Source organism: Primulina eburnea, chromosome 12 (assembly GCF_022965805.1).
Source record: "Primulina eburnea isolate SZY01 chromosome 12, ASM2296580v1, whole genome shotgun sequence".
NCBI classification, from domain to species: domain Eukaryota; kingdom Viridiplantae; phylum Streptophyta; class Magnoliopsida; order Lamiales; family Gesneriaceae; genus Primulina; species Primulina eburnea.
The window spans coordinates 34,658,514-34,678,778 of record NC_133112.1 but is presented as its reverse complement, the minus strand read 5'-3'; the positions used below and the strand labels follow the sequence as shown (position 1 = coordinate 34,678,778).

At 34.6% G+C, this 20,265-nt stretch overlaps 2 protein-coding genes and 2 non-coding genes across 10 annotated transcripts; 1 reads left to right on the top strand and 3 right to left on the bottom strand.

Moving 5' to 3' along the window:
* The first annotated feature begins 640 nt into the window (after positions 1-640).
* LOC140806977 (methylesterase 17-like) lies at positions 641-3,422 on the top strand. The gene is given in 5 exon segments (XM_073163570.1): positions 641-1,056; positions 1,164-1,304; positions 2,499-2,561; positions 2,563-2,643; positions 3,021-3,422. Coding segments are annotated over 5 exon segments (855 nt in total). The 5' UTR covers positions 641-768; the 3' UTR covers positions 3,303-3,422.
* Positions 3,423-3,650: 228 nt separating this feature from the next.
* On the bottom strand, positions 3,651-19,912 carry LOC140806976 (uncharacterized). Of its 7 annotated transcripts, XM_073163569.1 has the most exons (22): positions 19,756-19,912; positions 19,631-19,671; positions 15,713-15,868; positions 15,367-15,601; positions 15,163-15,265; positions 14,527-14,634; positions 13,719-13,900; positions 12,028-12,223; positions 11,544-11,807; positions 9,422-9,568; positions 9,076-9,154; positions 8,834-8,947; positions 8,581-8,750; positions 7,631-7,749; positions 6,593-6,716; positions 6,413-6,481; positions 6,057-6,116; positions 5,468-5,594; positions 5,190-5,304; positions 4,332-4,522; positions 4,103-4,215; positions 3,651-3,926 (listed from the first exon to the last, which is right to left on the bottom strand). In XM_073163569.1, exons 3-22 carry the CDS (start codon positions 15,771-15,773, stop codon positions 3,663-3,665), a joined length of 2,841 nt encoding a protein of 946 aa, XP_073019670.1. In that variant the 5' UTR covers positions 15,774-15,868; positions 19,631-19,671; positions 19,756-19,912; the 3' UTR covers positions 3,651-3,662. The 7 variants fall into 7 exon arrangements, 6 of the variants coding, with proteins under 6 accessions (XP_073019670.1, XP_073019666.1, XP_073019669.1 ...); XM_073163565.1 differs by having other exon boundaries at positions 15,367-15,868; XM_073163568.1 differs by lacking the exons at positions 19,631-19,671; positions 19,756-19,912 and adding an exon at positions 16,326-16,537.
* On the bottom strand, positions 18,928-19,057 carry LOC140808560 (small nucleolar RNA snoR74). Its single transcript, XR_012112977.1, has one exon. It is a non-coding gene; the product is annotated as a small nucleolar RNA snoR74 (small nucleolar RNA).
* Positions 19,187-19,303, bottom strand: LOC140808561 (small nucleolar RNA snoR74). The gene has a single exon (XR_012112978.1). It is a non-coding gene; the product is annotated as a small nucleolar RNA snoR74 (small nucleolar RNA).
* Positions 19,913-20,265: the final 353 nt, after the last annotated feature.

Sequence of the window (20,265 nt, the reverse complement as noted above, 5' to 3'; positions counted from 1 at the left end):
ATATATATATATATATATATATATATATATATATATATATATATATATATATATATATATATATATATATTGGAGAAAAATCCAAAGTAATTTTTGGCACTAAAATATTTATAGATTAATGGAAACAGCTGGATGGCCATATTTTGTGTCTAGAAAACGACCCGTGACAAGTTTGTTTATTTTATTTTTCAAAATAGTGACATTTTTATTTTAATAAATCACTAAAAAACATGGGTTGTCGGCCTGCAATCTTAGAATAACATTCTAATTAAAATTTTATATTAGTAATTAAATATCAGTGTGATATAAGTTCATAAATATCAGAATAGGTGACGACAGATACAATTAATTATTCTCATTTTCTTATAATACAGATAGATATTATGGATGTAAAATTGATAATTGTTTATTTGGTGTCAAATATTCTTGTCATGTTCATCTCAACACTCCATCAAAAAAAAAAACTAAAACTAAAACTGAAATTTAATTAATTGAACGACGAAAAATAAAAATATTGCCAATTTACTATACCAATTTATAGACTTAGAAAAAGTCATGTAAATATAATATCATGTTCGTATAATAATATAATATATACAAAATGAGAAGATCGTCTGAAATTTATATATCCACCATTCTTTGTATAAATTTACCATATACATACATATCCAAGCTTGCATGCGTACATATATTCACAACTCCAAATACAAACATATATATATGACAAGTTTCTCAATTAATCTGCACTTTTGAATCAGAAAACCACTAATGGGAGAAGAATTAGCAGAAGGGCTCCTAGAAATCAACGAAAACAGCTTGCAAACAGCAATCACACCTACCCCGGAAGCACACTTCGTGCTGATCCATGGAATCGGTGGCGGCGCCTGGTGCTGGTACAAGATCAAGTGTGTGATGGAGAATTCAGGCCACAGAGTCACATGTCTCGATCTCACAAGCGCCGGAATCGACCAAACCGATCCTAACACAGTTCTCTCGTTTCAAGATTACAACAGGCCACTCGTTGAATTCCTTCAGTCCTTGGAAGATGGTCAGCAGGTTCAGCAGTACCAATTCTACACACGCACAGATACGGGTCTAGTGTGTGTTTTTCCTGCGTGATTGGTGCATGATTGGAGATGGGTTTTTGTTTTTGGAACTTGCAGGTGATTTTGGTGGGGCACAGTGCTGGAGGGCTTAGTGTGAGCGAGGCGATTCACAAGTTTGGGAGGAAGATAAAGGCTGCGGTGTTTGTCGGAGCCACCATGTTGAAATGTGGCTTTGCGAGTGATGAAGATGTCAAAGATGTAAGTTCATTTTCTCCATCTACTTCATTATACAATATATGCTTACTTAGTACTACACTGCAACAATGTGTTGTCCACATATATAGTTTGAAAAATCGAACATTGTTTTTATTTTATTTACGATATTTTCTCAAATTTATTTTTAAAAAATGAGCTTCAAATATACATAAAAATAGATTTTTAATAAATTATCATGTCTACATTGCCTTTTCACTCATAGGCTATGGGAGAAGAATTCCCCATTCTGATCAAGAGCTAGATGAGATTTAAAAAACAAAAAGTCAACTTTTGTTTAGTTGATAATTATAAGATAGAATAATTCTCGTTTTATAAAAAAATTATATTTTAGAAGATAATTTTTATAACAGCTCAAAGATAATTATATTTAGAAGATAATTTAAAACACCATGTGGAGGAGTAGATCTCATGTGAGACCGTCTCACGAATATCAATCTGTGAGATGGGTCAACCCTATCCATATTCAGTATAAAAAGTAATACTCTTAGCATAAAAAACAATACTTTTTCATAGATTATCCAAATAAAGATCCGTCTCACAAAATATGATCCGTGAGACCGTCTCATACAAATTTTTGTCGTGGAAGATTAATGAAACCGTGTGAGTTTGGATATCAAATAAAAAGACAGGAATTATGATAGTAAGGATATGGAATAATTGTCAAATTTGTGAACAGAATCAACGGAAGTCATTGTGATGGCTATGTTTAATTGGACGGTTGTGATTAATTGCAAACAACTGTCAACAATTTATGCTTGTCTCCTGCTCTCGTGTCTGAACAATGTACTATATATCCACGTGTTCTTGCCACTCACTTGTTGTTTTCTTAATTCTTATTACCTAAAAAAATCATGGATACGACTATATTTTTCTTTATAATAAATAATTTTTTTTGGGTGTTTTCTATTATTTTTCAGAAGATAATTTTGTTAAAAAGTTCTGGGTGAAATCGCGCCAAAAGATCTCATGACTATAAATAAATTTAAATATATATATTATTGGAATTAAAATTTTCCTAGGCTCAATTTCACTTTTAACAAACTTTTAAAAATACTTCTTTTATTTCGAATTCACAATTACTAATAAATATCTTGTTGTCGATATTATCGATTTTAAAATAGGATTAAATAATGTGTGACCAATTATTTAATGAGAATATTATTATTTTTATAACAGGGAGTGCCTGATGTATCCGAGTTTGGAGAACTCGACGAGGTGTATGATCTTTGGTTCGGATTAGGGACAGGATCATCCCCCAACCAGTGTAATGGTTAAAAAACAATTACAACGCAAACTTATTTACCATATGTCACCTCAAGAGGTAAAGTTACTTTTTACCCCACTTTTGTTTGTTCATATATATATTTATTAAGAAGGACAAAAGCAAATGAGAGATTTACCAGATGTAACGAATCGATTGGCCTCTGGTAAAATTCCTAGATTTACCTACAACTAAAGAAATTAGTAAACCCTTAACGGACAAGGATTACAAATGTGTGATATAATTGCTCGAGTATATTCCATGATTATAAATCCAAGGACGTACGAAATAAGCCTGCGGCTTGGTTATATATACATTCTTTGTTCATCCTTTTGTACTTAAAAAAAATACATAATTCATATTCGCGAAACGAGATTTGTTTAAAAGCGTACTTGTTTCGAGATTTAATTGAATCGATCTGGTAATTATATGTCAAGGATTCATGCCTAGCAGCAATGCTTCTAAAGCCAGGACCAATTCAAGCTCTACAATCTGCTACATTTACTGAGACCGAGGATTCGGATAAAGTACCACGAATATACATCAAGACGTCACGGGATCGAATCCTCAGATCTTATCAGCAAAACGCCATGATCAAGAAATGGCAGCCATCTAAAGTTTACACTTTGGAAAGTGATCACAGCCCTTTCTTTTCAGCTCCACTTCGGCTGATTGAGTTGCTGGTTAAAGTTGCAGTTTCTCGTGGATATGGCGAATAGGCAGCGTGCAATATAAATGGGCAAAATTATCCTCCCGACCTTTATATCCTTTCGAACCCAATTCATATGTTTTTTAAACGAAAATAAGATTGCAAGGGGTAGTATTGTGATTTCTTATTATTCAATTGTTGAAGATGGATATCATATCAGCATTGATACAGTTGAAATGTAAAAAAGTCTGAGAAAATGTCTATGTTATACTGATTCAATTTACATCTTAATTTTAAATAAATGAATTTTTCAAAGAAAATAATTAATAATAGGCATGTGAGTGATGCTCATATGGACAAATTATATTATTCCCTGCAAAGGCATATATATATATATACACACAGGACAGTGGCTTGGGGGCTGTCCGCATCAAACGACAGCGTAATGCTTCAAGACCTGCCGAGCAAGATCAGAAGCCCCACTTTTCTTATAGATCAAGTGCAGATTATAAGCTGCTTCTCTCCGAAGATCGCAGTAGCCTCGACTTTTAGTATCTGTATCTTGATTTTCATCTGGAAGTTTTGGGATGGGCAAGTCGCTCTGATGGATTGCCAAAACCTTTTCATAATAAATAGCAGCCAAAGTAACTAGACCAACGTGATGATATGCCCGAGCAATGTTAAACAACGATTCCTGCAATTGAAGTTCAAGGTCACTTTATTGCTCCACACACTATGTGAAAGGGGAAAAAAACAACACATAACCGGCTTCAAAATCCTAAATCACCAGAGACAACTGAACAGATAAATACCGATTTTGAGCAAAATGTTATAGACATCGTTTGATCTCAAGTCTTAATACAGCCAAACCTGATTATCTTTACAAAGCCGGGCGTTGTTATGGAGGAAAGCAAGTCCTTGAAGTACAGTCTGGTGCTTGTTTTGGAGTCTGTGGCCTAGAGCTAAGTTTATCAAGGCAGTACCTAAAGAAAATGAAAAGCTTCATTAGAGCATCTCCAGAGTCACTTCAAGCAAAAAGAATACTGGCGTTTAATATCTGGAACTTTCAACGTGATGTTTTCTAGCAAAAGATTTATACCAGCACAGAGGTTGACAAGGGGATCGTCAGGCCTCAGTTTATAAGCTTCCAAATATTCTCGAGCAGCTGCTTGATGTTGACTAATCATGGTAAAATGATGCCCGGAAATAAGAATTGGAGGTACAGAATCTTTGTGCTTTGTCCGCATATTATGTAGGAATTTATTGTGCTTCGAGAATCGAATACCAAATCTACAACAGGAAAAAAAATAAAAATAAAAAGAGACCAGAGGCAAATCAACAAAAATTATGTGAATGTATAAATCAAAACTTTTTTAATCATGTGCATGACATGCATAAGATTTCATCATTACAATTAGTTGTAGAGACTAAGTTTCAGTGGGTTCATAGAATGTGCATTCAAGATTGAATTGAAAGCTCAAAATTAAAACTCGATTGAATCCAATTATGGAAATTTTAAAATGGTCTGAAATCGAAGGATTTTTTTTACCAAAGTGGGATGTGGATTAACTGGGGAGAGGTTTTATGTAGCTTACTCATGTGATTCCACAATGAGAACAACTCGTAACTGGATACTGAGAGCATACAACTGGAAATTATCGTATACAAGCTCGAGTCTTATAACGACTCCAAATAGAGTTTTGCTTCATGGAAGTTTATATTAGTAGCCATAAACTCACAATTTATCATGCTGAAATCGATATATTGCTGGGGTATCTTGTTACATGTCTCACGCTGACTTCACAGTGAAATGTAAAGTGGTTAACAAGCTTAAGAGTTCTCGAACCTAGAAGGCTAACCTTTTCAAAACACCATTAGCTGATTAACATCGTTTATTAGATGCAAATAGATATGTTTTAGCAAAACAACAATAAATGTAGAATAGGGGCATTGTTACCTTGATACTGCTTTGTAGTAGCAACTCCAGGCAGCAAAGCTGTAAGGATGCTGATTGACAAGGTACCGCACGCAATCCCACCCATTTGCAGGATCAGCAAGATTATATGCTATTCCTACAAGTTCAAAGACGAGGAAATGATCTAGAACTTTTAAAAAATTACAATGCACCTATTCCCAAGTAATAACGAAGCCCAGGTCACTACTGAATTAAAAGAACCAAACATGAAGGAAGATCTACAAAAGTAGCTACAATTATTTCATAATTTCAAGACTTACGAGCTCCAAGAGTTCGAAGCTCCTCCTTCATCCCAGCAGAAAAAGTATTGCATTCCACTTTCAAGCAAAGATTGATGATCTCTAATGCATCCCAATACCTTCTCAAGGATGATAATGACTTGCATAACTAAAGAAATTGATTTTACTAAGAAAATTTTAATCACACAACAGAGTTAATGGAAGATCATATATAAAATCAAACTCTAACCAGGGATGAACACATTTAGGAAAATATAAAGAGAAACATGTGGAAGTAATCATGATTAAATAATATAGCACAGCATCAAGTACCACAATCAAATCTAATTCTTATCTTTAATCGGCTCTTCTTATATTCTGAATATTTATTTGTGTTCAAGTTCAAATGATTTACCAAATGCCTTATGCTGTCAATGTTATCAATGCAAAGGAAATATGTTAGCAGGACCTTCAGTTCCATTCCTGTTTACTATGTATTTCTCTTCTTAAAATATATCTGTGTTAGCAGCAATTTCTTTCAAGCTACTCGATGCCTCGCCCTGCAGGCTAACAAGTAACTGAGATTCACATCATGTTTACAGATTACAACATCAAATTAAGATTGGCTCACCAAGAAATAGAAAAAAATGTTCTGAAGCCGTTTCTTGATTTTATGTTCTTTGAAGGCAATCTGACAAATAAATACATAATTGCACAACAGAGATAATATAGGGCAAAACAGCTCTAATTACAAGTTTTTTCCCTTCTTCCTCTCAAGTTCTATCTTATCCTAGTGAACTTGATCAGCCCCAGTAAGTTTTTAGGTCTACAGATATTAAATGCCAACATGATCCAGTAACATTGATACCTGGTGCAGGTTCACTGGAACATGGCCGTTGAAACAGATAGGAGAGACAAAACCAAACTTTGAAAAAATGAGACAAAGGGTCGGTAGAGTGGGAAGAAGATGGTGAATTGGAGGCTTACATCTAAAATCAGATGATGATGCCCTTCATCTTTTAGAAGATCTGGCAAAGGGGGTTCCGGACACAATCGCTGAACCAGTTATTAATTGCATCAAAATGAAAAACAGGTGAGTAGGTCATATCTATATAATCCAAAAGGGAACAATTATAATTTAATCAGGTCACAGTTTTGATTCCTTACTGGAGATTCTTCATCGGAATCATCACTCTCCCAATCAATTCCAGCAGCCAACGCTGCAGCCCTTTTTGCTTCCTTTATTGCATCTTTCCTCCGAAGCAATTTCTTTGCCCTGCTGGCTTTAGACCTATTCCAACATTAAAACTATAATCACATAGCAGTAGCTATTTTCTCTGACAGCTTCTATCCTTATAGGAACATTCATTAAATTATTTAATACGCAGATGTAACATCTTCAAGCCATAACATGTTTAGGGTTTGACTCACACAAGCAAAGTATTTTCCAACATCAAGGAGTCAAAGCATGACTAATGCAAAAAAAGATCGCAATTCATTCTTTTTTACTCTTATTGTTTACTCCTGCTGACATAGACACATCTCGAGTCGGTATTTAGATTGGATGTCGTCATAGAAGGACATCGCATCCCAAAGCAAATATATGAAGCATAAACAATTATGAGGCAGCTACTTTTAGTAGGGCTAAGAAAAGCCACGTATAGAATTCAGCCACTAGAGCATACTGAATTCAATTTTTGTAAGCCACAACTAGGCCCACCATAAATTTGGTCAGGACTTGGGATCAGCACATTGACAAAGGAAAAATTGTAAATTCCCCTTTTTGGCATTTCGGAATCCATATTTAGGAGAATTGCTGCAGACAGAGACAATATCGCCCATGTAAAGGATGGTCTAGTTACACGTCAATAATAATAAACTAACATACAATTGCCAATTAGATTAATAGTGAATTATAGAACTAAACTATAACAAATGAATGTAGATTTACCAAGTATTCTGTCTCATCATTGCCACTATTCCAACTTAAAATGCTGCCTGATACTACGATTTTATTGACATGAAGAAAATTATGTCCCACTGGCAGGTAACTGTAGTTACAACTAGCAAGGATCGAATGATCACTATTATTTACTCCTCTTAAGTATCTAATATACCTATCCATGGATTGATTGATTGGTCAATCGATGGATAGATAGGTAATTAAGGCATCAAACTAGAAATGTGTTCAGCCAAAAAACTCACAAATCTGCAGATGAGGCTACGGGCCTAAATCTGTGAAATACGCGGCCGGTCTGATGATCGTCCAGTACTTTAGCCCTCTCTGAAAGAACACTTCTAGACAATCGTTTCCTGGGCTTAACCTGATTCCAAATGAAGATTTGAAACTCTAAAATTATTATGGTACTACTAAATATTAAATGTGCTCATCAAGAATGGAACACAAATCAACAAATGTAGGGCATAATCGCCACGATGTATCTATTGTAATATGAAGGCTCTGGTTCCGTCGCAGAGAATTAAATAGGATTGAAGGCTCTGGTTCCATCCCACACCTAAGGTCACGAATGATTTTTTTTGTGTCCAAATAAAATTTTCTATTTTGTCATTTGATATGTAATCTTTTTTTATTGGGCAACTTCTAGATGCACAATTCCCTACCAGAAACAGAGAGATAAATTAGCAACTTGTGGATGTTTTTGCAATAATGTAACTCTTCACATCCAAACAGAAAAACCTTTTCTCTTGGGAGTGAATAATTTGGAAGAACTGCCATTTGGATCCCTTCAGCTAATGTGACAGTAATTCTGAAATTTCAAGATTTGCAGCAGCATGAAATGTGAACTCTATGAGATCTGAAGTACTTGGTATGCTGATAAGAAAAAAAAGATGACTTTTACAATAATCTAATTCATCACAGGTTCTCGACATTAAGTATCTAGCTTAGAAAGTAGAAAGAACCATTGATGGCAAAGCCTTCAACCGTGTGTAGCAAGGATGGAGAATTGATATATTGATTTACTTTGGTACTACTACTCAGATAACTGAAGGTAGTTCTTTCAGAACATTCATAAATTAACAAACAAGAAACAACTTTATCCACAGAAGTTTCATTTCAAGTCAGCTGACAATGGATAAAAGAACACAGATGGGTAGAACATAGACCAGGGAGAGGGGATGTAATTTAACGTTACCTTTCGCCGAACTGATTCAAGAAACAAAGTCTCGCGAATTACAGGAAAAATTACATCTACGAAAGCCTCACAAGACCCTTTAGCTTTATAAATTTGAGAAAGCTTTAATTTTATTCTCCCACAATGCCACCATGCTTTAGACACATCTGAATTTGGGGCAAGAGTTGATTCTGAAAATACAACACACCACTTACTAGGAAAGTGATAAATGATAAGATGTCCTATTAAAAAAGGCCAAAAGAGAGAAGTATACCTGCTTCTACCGGAGGTGACAGCACAGAGATTGCTTCATCTTCTCTACCGTCTTCAAGAAGAAGAGATGACAAAGTCAACCGAGCATCAACACCATCATTAAGTTTTTGAATAGCTGAACACAATTTAAATTGATCATATACTTCAGTGAAACAATACAAAAGTAGTGTACAACATACAACGTGAAGCATAGAAAAGACCAGGCAATTACAAGTTTTAGACTTCGTTATTTGATTCACTTACCTTTGTTATAATAATCAATAGCTTGAGCTCTTTTCTTCAAAGAAACACAACACCTGGCGATTTTCAAATGTAAATAGCCCTAAATTTAAGATGAATTGAATACAAAAAGCCCTTAGTCAGTATCATCCTAGTGCTCTAAGATACTTCTCTGAAGACATTCAGATGCATAAGTTATTGCACAAGCAAAATAATAATAAGCAGTAGCACTAGCAAAAAAATAATAAGAAGCATCATGGTTATGATCATCAAAACATTGAAGAAACAAGCACTGACAATTTTATTTGGCTTGATAATATTTTATCAAAAAAAGGTACTAAATATCATGAGAATATTTGATTTTCCTTACATTATATTTATTCCCCTCTCCTTCGAACATCATATAGTACTTCAATGCAGATTCATATTGATCAACAGTCATTAGTGAGTCTGCAACGTCCATGATTAACTGAGGGTGAGCAGATGCGTGCTCTGCTTGTAACGCACTGAATAAAGCCTGCGATGCAATTTTGCATGGATCGAGAAAATGTATAACATTGAATTGAATGGAAAATCAACTTTATCAAGGAAGGACAAGAATAAATAGCAAATACACGGGTTCTCTGTTCAAACTCCTTTCCTAATTAAAACTATTAGCATGTTTTGTGTTGATTGCAAGCAAATATTTTCTACCAGCACATGCAGGAAACATGAGTAAAAGCAAAAAAAAAGGTTTTCAAATTGCATGACTTATTCAGAAACCAAACACTTCACCATCTCACAGCTCAGGTACTTGACGCAAACATACCTATAGCTTTTCAAAAACCTAGAGAGTGACAAAAGATTAATTTCTTTTTTTTATAAGAAGCTCAATTTTATTAAAATTTAGTGAAAGTTACACTATAGGCGGATAAGATATCCGCAAGACAAAAGACCGTAAAAAAACATTAATATCAATAAAAACACAATTTCCAATTCCTGACTATTTCCGAAATAGTTAAATGCTTGAATTCCGCTATCTTTGTAGACCATGTTGCCACCATAAGTTTTATTCTCTCCCACATGATATCGCAAAATTTTGCCTCGTCGTTGAATATTCTTCTATTCCTCTCTAGTCAAACCGACCAAAACATGCAGTGAATGACCTCATTCCAGAATATCCGACATCTCCTACCATTAGGTAAACCAGGTTCGATCAAAAACATATCCCGCGCCGCTCTCGGAAAAATCCACTCCAACCCTATCTCCCGTAGTACTCTCTGCACCATATATTCCTCGGATATGCAGAGTGAATAAGTATATGATCTTGATTCTCATATTTTTTCCGATAGAGCGTACACCAGTTCGGGCATGATACACAAGTAGGCCATCTCTTTTGTAAGAGACACAAGTCGGTAATTTTCCTAGCAGCTAGCGGCACGATCCAAGAAAAAACTTGAACCTTATGTGGGGTTGGTTCTCACCAGATATTATTAATGAATTAATTTCTCAATCTAAAAAATGCATACAAGTGAATTAAAAATTTAAAAGTCCAGACACAATCGCAGTCCTACTTGAGATTAAAACCACAAAAGAATCAAGAAAGAAGTTAAATTATACGCAAAAGAATCTGAAATAATGGATAGTGACAAGCTGCATAATACAACATTACAAATGTGATATTGCTCAAAGATTGTTAAAACCACTCCTATTAGGTTATCATTGCAAAAAAAACGTCATGTTCATAACTACATCGGAAGTAGTAAATTTTAATTTCATGATTACTAAGTATTAGAGATTTTATTCTTGGTAGCATTCAGATATGGATTGAACTAGCAAGGCCATGATTCAGCGTTGGGCCCTATCCGGTTGGTTACTATATGCGACTGTTTTGAGGATTATGAAGATGGCTACTAAGAGACACTCACGGAAGGTCAATCTCAACCTGTCTCAGTCCTGTAACCTGGCAAAGGTCTTACTCTTTCTATATTTTGGGAAATAATGAGAAAAACTAGTAGAAAATATACCAAACACGAATCCTAACAAACCTAGGAAAATCCTAATGAAGTATAAACTGGTATGATACGTTCTCTGACTTTAAACAGCAGACTCTTGAATAGTAAGCATTAGGGTTTGTTTGTGTAACAACTATTGCAAAGTTGAATTGTTCGACGGAGGTCATAACTAAGATTCATAAGACCACATAAATGCACATGTATGGTTTGTGTTTTGATTCCAAAGTAATATAGCCAAAATCTACCTGACTAATTCACGTGTTTCACCCATCAATAAATGCAGACAAGTTTATTTACGAATATTTCAAAAGTATTTACATGGCTATCACCAATGTAAACTGCCCAGATAATTATACTTTGTTGCGATTAAAAGTATCTCCATGTGTCCCTTATATATTAGTGGTTGAAACATATGACTAAACAAGGAATTATCGGGATAATGTGTAACAATAAGGTAAGATAGTATTAAGAAAGTGGCAATATTAGGCATAGACAAACCTCTGCTTTCTCCATTTGTCTCAGATGAACATGGCAAATTCCAGCCTTGATCATTAAACTTAATGGAATTTCTTTTCCAGCAGAGTGAACCTTCTGTGTATGTTCGATATGGTCAAGAACTTTGGCATATGCATTGCTTTCCATGAGTATTGAAGCTAACATATCTATTAAACTTAGAACAGGATCGTCTATGTGATTGTGATTCCTGAGATGGTCCTCCAGAATACAGACTGCTCGCTCATTTTGCCCACATTTTAGGTAAAGCTGAAACAAGAAAGAAAATTCAAGTTCATTTCTGACTTGGAAAACCTCTCACTCGTCTGTGATAATATAATATGATAAAAAGGAGTTGAAATCAGTAATAATCTCTACATGATCATTGCTGCTGATAAGAAAAATTTAAGTACTTGTACTTCAGTTGAACTCAAGTAAATAAATTTGCTGTCTCAAAGAGCAAAAAATCAGCAATCAAATCAATTCGAACCTGTGTAGCTTTTCTAAGAACTTCAACATTATCAGGATAAAGGCGTGAGATTTGCTCATACGAATCAGCAGCCTTTTGATGCTCTCCAAGCTCAAGAAAGAGAGATGCTCGCTGAAACTGAAGATCAATGTCTTCAGGATCTGCTGTTATAGCTTTGCCAAGACAGTAGTTTGCCTGCTTTTTGTCCCCAAGTTCTCTGCAGGTAATGTAAATCGGAAGTCAACAACTCACTTAATCTGAAAATTTTAACCCAACTTGGGTAAAAGAAAGCACATTCAACAGAACTTTGGATACTAATCAAGCAAGCAAACACAATTTGGATACTAATCATGCAAGCAAACACAAATTTTACGTTTGGAAGCATGTATTTAATGTGAACAAATGGATCCAATATTGCTTTATATATGGAATCACAAAATTACTAACCACGACTGTACAAAGGCATCATTTTTTTTATATGAAACAATATTTTATAAGATTAACAAAGATAATACAAGGAGGCGGATAAGATATCCGCAATTAGCAAACAGTAGTCCATACTTTCGTCAAAAACAAACAAGTCTCCAATCCCCGACTATATCGGAAATATTAAAATGACCAAGTCTGCCAACTTTTTTGACCAAGCGGCCGCTCTAAATCTGATTTTCTCCCACAACTCATCACAAGAGTCTTCCTTGTCGTTGAATATTCTTATATTCCGCTCCAGCCAAATGGACCAAAACACACAATGGATGATCTCATTCCAAAAAAATCTTACACTTCCTGCCGTTAGGTAGACCCAAATCTATAAAAAACATATCTCGCGCCTATGACCGATCTAGGAAAAATCCACTCCATCATGAATCATAGAGCCCACTTAGAATTGAGTTAAATGTAGACCAAATCCATTTGGGCGACATTTTGTTAGCTCTAATGACTAGTTTAGACTTTACATTTTTTTTCCATCAAAATGTTTAATGTTCTAATCAACTGCTCACACAGAGTATATTTTGTTAGCTCTAATGACTAGTTTAGACTACACATAATTTTTTTCATCAAAATGTTTAATGTTCTAATCAACTGTTCACACAGAGATAAGTTAGTAAATTATCCGTCTCTACTTTCTACTTCCCTTCAGAAAAATTCTTATTTCTTCAAAAACATACCAAGGCAAAATTATAGCATAAAATTGTAGAAATCTCAAGCCTTTTCAACTGTGGCATAAGGGCGTCAATGCTATCCAAGGTCGTCACTTTACTTTGCAATTCATATCAAAGCAACTCTTCCTGGTACATTTTGCATTATTTTCATATCTGATTATGTTTTCACACACGGAGCATCGTAAGTTGAATGCAACATGAAATTATCAGAATAAAAAGGCTCGGCGTTCATCTCTGCATGAAAAAGGTTCTTTTGAGACAGTTACATATGAAAATAAACACAAATAATTTTGGACACAAACTGTACAATCAAATGAGCATTTGGTCCTCGTGCATCTCGTTATACAATTATAAAACCTTTATCTTGCTGAATAGTGATTGATCATGCAAACAACATTAACGCAAATAAGTCAAAATGCAATAAGTCAAAATGCAATTTTATAGAACGATGGAAATTGTAATCACAAACATGTAAGCGCAACAAATGGAATAAACAATTAGTTAACCAAAACATTCAGAGGCTGATTGACGAAACTAAGAGAGGGAACTTACATTGACCAGGTGACAAGGAGTTTCCACAAAGAAGCATCTCTCGGAGTCAAATGTGCTGCAATCATATAGAAATTCAAGGCCTTCTTCCTATCATTCATTGCCTTATAAATAAGTCCAAGCTGATGGTATGGAGCAGACAGATTCGGAGCAAGGCGAATCACTTCTTTCAACACACATATGGCCTACAATATAGAAATATAAGCAGTAATAGAAAACACAAATTGAGTCAATCCATAGAAATACTCTAGCAATATCAGAAATCACTAATTATCAAGAAAGAGAAGGTATTGTGCTCAACTTAGGAAGATAACTGATTCCTTTTACCTACATACACAAACAAACAATGAACCAAGCAATGGCATTCCATAACAAATGTCATAAAAATGGAAAGAGACAACAAGGACTAAGGATACCAACCCAAACCAGCATCAATACTTTTGCATTTAGAACATAAGAAACTAATCAAAAATCCATAAGGTCGTTATTGCCTAATTTATAGAGAGCCAACAAAATTTGCTCATAGCCTAGGACATTTACAGAGAACATAAGTTCATTGTTTTAGAAATCCAAAAATTAGCATGCATGATACAGCAGAAACTTCACACATTTCTCAAGAAAATGAAAATCCCAAGTCAGTTTACAACGCCAAAAATCAAAACAAAACTGCTACTATTCCATCTTCATTGGCAGAAATTTAATGGGAAAATAACAGTAAGGTCCCATAATGCATTGGAATATGGAAAACTGGAAGACAAAAAGCATCTATTAACAAAATTGGAGACAGACGGTGCAGTGAGAGAGGATATACCTCTTCAAAATGGCCATATGCATAGTGGAGTGTTGCATCACCAAGTTTTCGAGTCACCTCTGGATTGACTTTGTTCTTTGATCCCTTTTTCCTTCCCCTTTTTTTAGACTGATATCAGTGCCAAAATTGAATGTTTAAATACTCCATAGTGTAACATATTAATCTTAAGGAAATTTTAACGATACCAAATATACTTCATTTCAATTATGCAACAATGAACTTCAGGCTTCTCTCCAAAAAACATTAAAGAGACACCAAGAAAGAAAGCAACTACAGTAGAACAAATGAAGAAATTATTGCAACATAACACTGGCTCTTGGAGGAAAATATATGAAATGAAAGCCTACAATTCGGATTTCAAGTTGAGAATCCAAAAGGGCGCCATGAATTCCCAGTTTATAGTCCAATGGCACAACCAGAAATCATTGTAAACAGTGAGAGGGTAGCGGTACTCAAGTGTATATCCCAACTTTATGATAAGGAACCAAGATAGATCATTCCATTTATGTTAAAACGAAGTTTCAAGAAAATATCACAAGATATCGCTATACAGGGAAATCATAAATTAAAAAATGATCGGATACACATATTGAGAAACACACTGGAGTTTAAACTACGTAAGAAACTTATGGATACCTTTGTTGACTTTTTCTTCATTCCAAAATTGAGGGTCTCCATTATTTCCTCAAAGCTTGCTCCAAGAAACTCCTCCTGCCTAAACCTTTTCGCTGGAATTTCACTAATTTTTTAAACGAGAAAAAAAATTTATTGATAAACATAGAATTGTAAAATCAAGCAAAGCAAAATGAACTATGTCACAGCTAAAAATATATTACATACCATATTTCGTGATCAAGAGTGCGGCGTTTCTTGGCTGCCAGGATCTCATAGTCATTTTGTATCTGTTCAAGTCGCTGATAGGGCTGAAGTTCAGAGGCATTGTCCTCTTCGACAAATGTCATAGGGTCCATTTCCCCTTGAAACAGGAATGTGCACTCTTCTTCTTCATCATCATCAGTGGAATCGCCTTCTTCACAAGTCTCATTGATTTCAACATCTTGTTCTGATTCTACTTCTGATTCCATAGGGTTTTCAACGACATTAAATTGCGTACTCGTGTCAGGAAATAAATTTGGGTTATTTATAGAGCTGCAATCCATAGTAGAAATTCCCCCAGAGCGCTCACCATGATTCCTCGCATCATAGGCATCCACTGTTGATTTTTTGTCCTCGTGCTCAGCCCCCATTCCGAACTTCAATACCACCACTTCTATTACAAAAACTTAACCACCAAATTCTAATGTATAGCTGACAAGTTTTCTTGTATTACTTGTGCAATGCTCTGTATAAAAAATAAAAAACTGTGGTGATGCGGTATCACCTTACCGTAACTGAACAGCAAAGAATGAAGTTTGTTTCAGATAAGTCCCACTTCACATGACATACAGTAAAAACAGGTAAAAAAAAATAGAGAATAAATAGAGCAATGGAGTTTGGATATTATGGTTTCAACCTAGCATGTAATTTTAGGCTTGGGTGATTTAGGTTCGTCTAGGAAATTAACTTTCCGGAAACCAACTTTACAGGGAGGTACCCCAACTTCAGAAGAAATATGTCAACTCTTCTCACAAAAAGAAAATTAATGAATGATCTCCAATGAATTTTGAAAATCTAAACATGATTAAAATCATGCAAATTTTCAATACTAAATACAGGTACTTCGTCATTGCTTCTCCATAACTCCGAAATAAGGAATAATAACAAAGAATCATACAAACTAGAGCAAGAATCAGCAATACCTAGATAAGGTGATTTCCTGCCCTGATTCTGGAGCTAAGTTTCTACCTTGTTAACGGCGGTGATGAGTGACAGGTGAAGCGTGAAAACTGAGGCTTGAAACGAGCAGGGTGAGGCGGCAGAACTATTGCGCCGATGACAACCACTGGCAGTAGCAACGCGCCTCAACGGAGAAGGCGACGGAAAAAGTGTGCCCATTTATATGAACAGACGGAGAAGATATAATATTGTCTTTATTATTATAAAACGTGTGAATTTTGGATAGATTTGTGCCGATAGCCCAGGTTCAAATATCTTGCCTTATTTTGGCTGAGAAGCCCAGGCCCAAAATCATGGTCTACCTGGTTATGAGCAAGGCGATCCATTTGCAGGTGGAATGTGATATTTTAATTAACATAATTTTTTATTAATCTGATCATTTAAGTTAATTCAAGGGTGACAAAACAATATAGTTTTCAAAATATTTATTATAAAATCATTAAAATTTTATTAAAATTAACTTGCAATAATTTTGTTATTATGTTTGTATTATCACTTTAATTCTTATCATATATGGCAATAAAGATGATCATTAATTACTAATTAGTAGCTCGTTTTGTCAAGTACTTCATCCCATTGTTGAAATTAATATGTAACGCAAGGGAATCTTAAATTGTTTCTTTGGCATCGAACGAAAGACATTACTCTGTGTTATACGTAAGTATATAATTACTGACACTCGCATGCAATACGTGCTTGTACAATCAATTTTAAATTATCAGTGTACTAATATCATGGAAAAAATGAGATTTTACGGAATTTAGAATTGAAATATCATCTTAATGTTTGGAATGACGGAATTTCAAAATCGAATTGGTATTTGATGATATGACGGAATTTGATGAGATTCGATTTAACTAAATAAAATCCTTATAAAATTGATGAGATTTCATGAGCTATGGAAAATATGAAAGTTGTTTTTAGTTATAACTTTGTATATTAAACTGTTGGGTTGAGAAACGCAAGTAATCTTGATTTTAATGATAATAAAACTTGTTCTTGTGTTTCCAATCAACATATATATTTAAGTGTGAAGTTGATATTCAAGATAAAACCGGAAACTCGAATTTAGCCAAACTGAACATCTGGCAAGCTTCAGTCTACCAATAATATCTCCCAGCTTAGTGATGCAAATGACCAGTCGTCAAACGACTAAATAGAAAACTCAATTTGGGACAAGTCGTATTTCACGTCAATTGGGCTAAATCGAATGTTATCTAGTCCAAACTGACAGTTAATGACCAAACTGATTGCACGAAAACATCAATCAGTTGGGTATGAGCAGTTGTGGTATTTTGGTCGGCCTGATCAGCTCGCTTATCCAAATGAAACAATTCAGTATGTGTTACGAAGCTAATACAATGATCTAAAAATCATATTCACAAATCAAAGTCTGAATTAGAGAGTAAGATACTGATAAATGACTATAAAGATACGAATTCTGCGCAGACTGAAATCGGCAAAGTTGATTTCAGCAAACCTCATCAATTTGGTTCAGTTGAGCGGGTCAGTTGAGCAAGTTGAGTTGAGCAGGGTCAGTTGAGCAGATTAGCAAAACTGACAGCTTAGAAGAGGAGCAAAATTGAACCAGTTGAGCAGGAGCCAAACTGAACCAGCTGACCAGAAGCCAAACTGAATGACCAGTTTAGGATCGGGAAAATGTCCATCAAGGCAGAAATCACCGTTTGAATATCAAAAAAGTACAGAAACTTTTCAGACAGTCGTATTTTTGTATCTAACGTATATATCATTGTTGGAGCCTATAAATATCACATCTTGAAGATCAAATACATGTTTTGAAAAGGGATTCAAAGCATGGACAACCTACATGAAGAAATTTGCTAGAATGAGAGCAAGTCCAAGTGCGAGGATACATTTGAGATAAATACACTGTAATGGATTAAATCCACACACAAAATCACCCACGCATATACATAAGAGTTAAGCTTCTTTTTCTTTTTAACCGCATATTGTCCTTTCCCCAATACCGGGTAGGTTTAGTTGGGTGAGTCGTCACACAAAGATATTAAAGATTGTGTTTAAAGTCTTGGCATAAGAGACGTTAAACATTATGTGGATTGTGAGGTTATGAGTGACCTACAATCGAGTGTGTTACGAGGTTCAATTAGACAAAAGATAAGTCCTAAGTTGAAATGAGTTTGTACAAGGTGTTACATAAATCAAAGTCTTCTAGTGGATACTTCCCAAGAGGAAAAATGGATGACGTAGGAGCTCTTAATATCTGAACATCCATAAACAAATTCGTGTTTATTTATTTATTGCATTTACTTATCATTTCTATTGTTTTAAAAATGAATTGTTGAAGCATTTTAGGTGTCTTTCAAATACCAAAATATTACATACCAAATGTTTGATAAAATGCTTCAACTAAAATGTTTCTACATATTCAACTTACATATCTTTTAAATGTTTTACCAAAATGTTTAACCGGTTTCACGAAAAATTATTTTGAATGTCTAACTCATGGCTTAATGCTGCATGAACAAATGTACCATCTGCTTACAAGATAAAACAAAATTTCCTCTTGCAGAAATATACTTTTAAACTTGTAGCATTATTTACCGAACCAATAATCATTATATCTCAAAAGGTTCACTTAACAACATTGCAATTTTCTGTTCCTGAAGTTTACGAGGTAACTGTTCAATAAAAGACAACAGATCCCTGCTTTTTTCATTAGGTAGTACCAACTACTAAGGTAGTACATGTTCGACCAATTCCTATCACCTTCACCAACAAACATATTTTAAAATTAAAATTTTCCCTTGAATGCTAAGTTAATTAATTGATGGCATAAAATCATCAATGTAGCATCGTTTACTGAACCATCAGTCATTGGAATGACTCAAGAGGTTCACCCAATAACATTGCAAAATCTTTTATAACTCAGTAATCGATGGAAGATTTCATCCTACTTTGCGGGACACTGCCTCCATGAAATGATCAAAAGGCCCAGATTTATACACACATACATAGAGTCCATCAATTTCTTTAAAATCAATGGCCCGAATCCTGTGGAAGCACTACCCACATATAACGTCCAACCTTCCATAATCGACCCAATACTCAAATACAAATAATGAACCTCGATTAACAGCGAGTATTCAAAAATCATGACACACAGCTCATGCACACACAAATTTCAAAACTTTAAACAAAGTTGAATAAGAAACAACACAATCCAATTCATAAATCTATACAAAATAAAAAAATATGGAAAAAAAACAACCAAAAAAAAGAAACATACCTTGAAATGAACTCGGAGATCAGATCCCCTAGATTTTCAGGCTACGGATGGACACATAACAAATGAGGAGAAACACTTCCAAGAAAAACCATGATTTAAATCTTGCGACTAAACGAAAAACCTACATTTCGTGGCGTTATCAGGCTCTCTCGAGTACTTCACCTGTCAAGAAATTAATAACGAATAAAATTGAAAGTTAAATATTAAACGATAAACTCGTAGATTGTGTGCTGTAGTCAGCGAGGGAAGGGACCGGTGAAAACGAAGTCAGAGCGAGAGGGTCTTCGTTGATATACCTCGCTTCGAAACCCTGAGATCTAAGTGGGTCATAATGGGCTGCGCAGGCGCAATAATTATATTTTTTGAAGTTCCAGATTTGGGCCTGCAGGCTCAGAATTAAGCCCAATTGACGTGTATGACCCAGTTAATTATTCTTTAAAAAAAAAAAACTAACAAAAAATTATTCTAAAAAAAGTAGTAATAATAACAAAAATTTGACGAAAATTAATTAAAATATCCAAATTTAAAATGAATGATTTATATGTGAGATTAAAAAAGAAAAAAAATTATTTCAAGCATACAAATTTATTATTACTGTGTAATTAAATATTTGAGGAGGATAATTTTATCAAATA

Bases quoted from the DNA above. Each gene is read 5' to 3' on its own strand.
- LOC140806976 (XM_073163565.1), bottom strand. From the start codon at position 15,773: ATGGGGGCTGAGCACGAGGACAAAAAATCAACAGTGGATGCCTATGAT. The intron at 9,569-11,543 runs GTTTGTCTATGC...ATTGCATCGCAG, and splicing joins GACAAATGGAGAAAGCAGAG to GCTTTATTCAGTGCGTTACA. The intron at 9,155-9,421 runs GTAAGGAAAATC...TCTTAAATTTAG, and splicing joins GAGAGGGGAATAAATATAAT to GGCTATTTACATTTGAAAAT.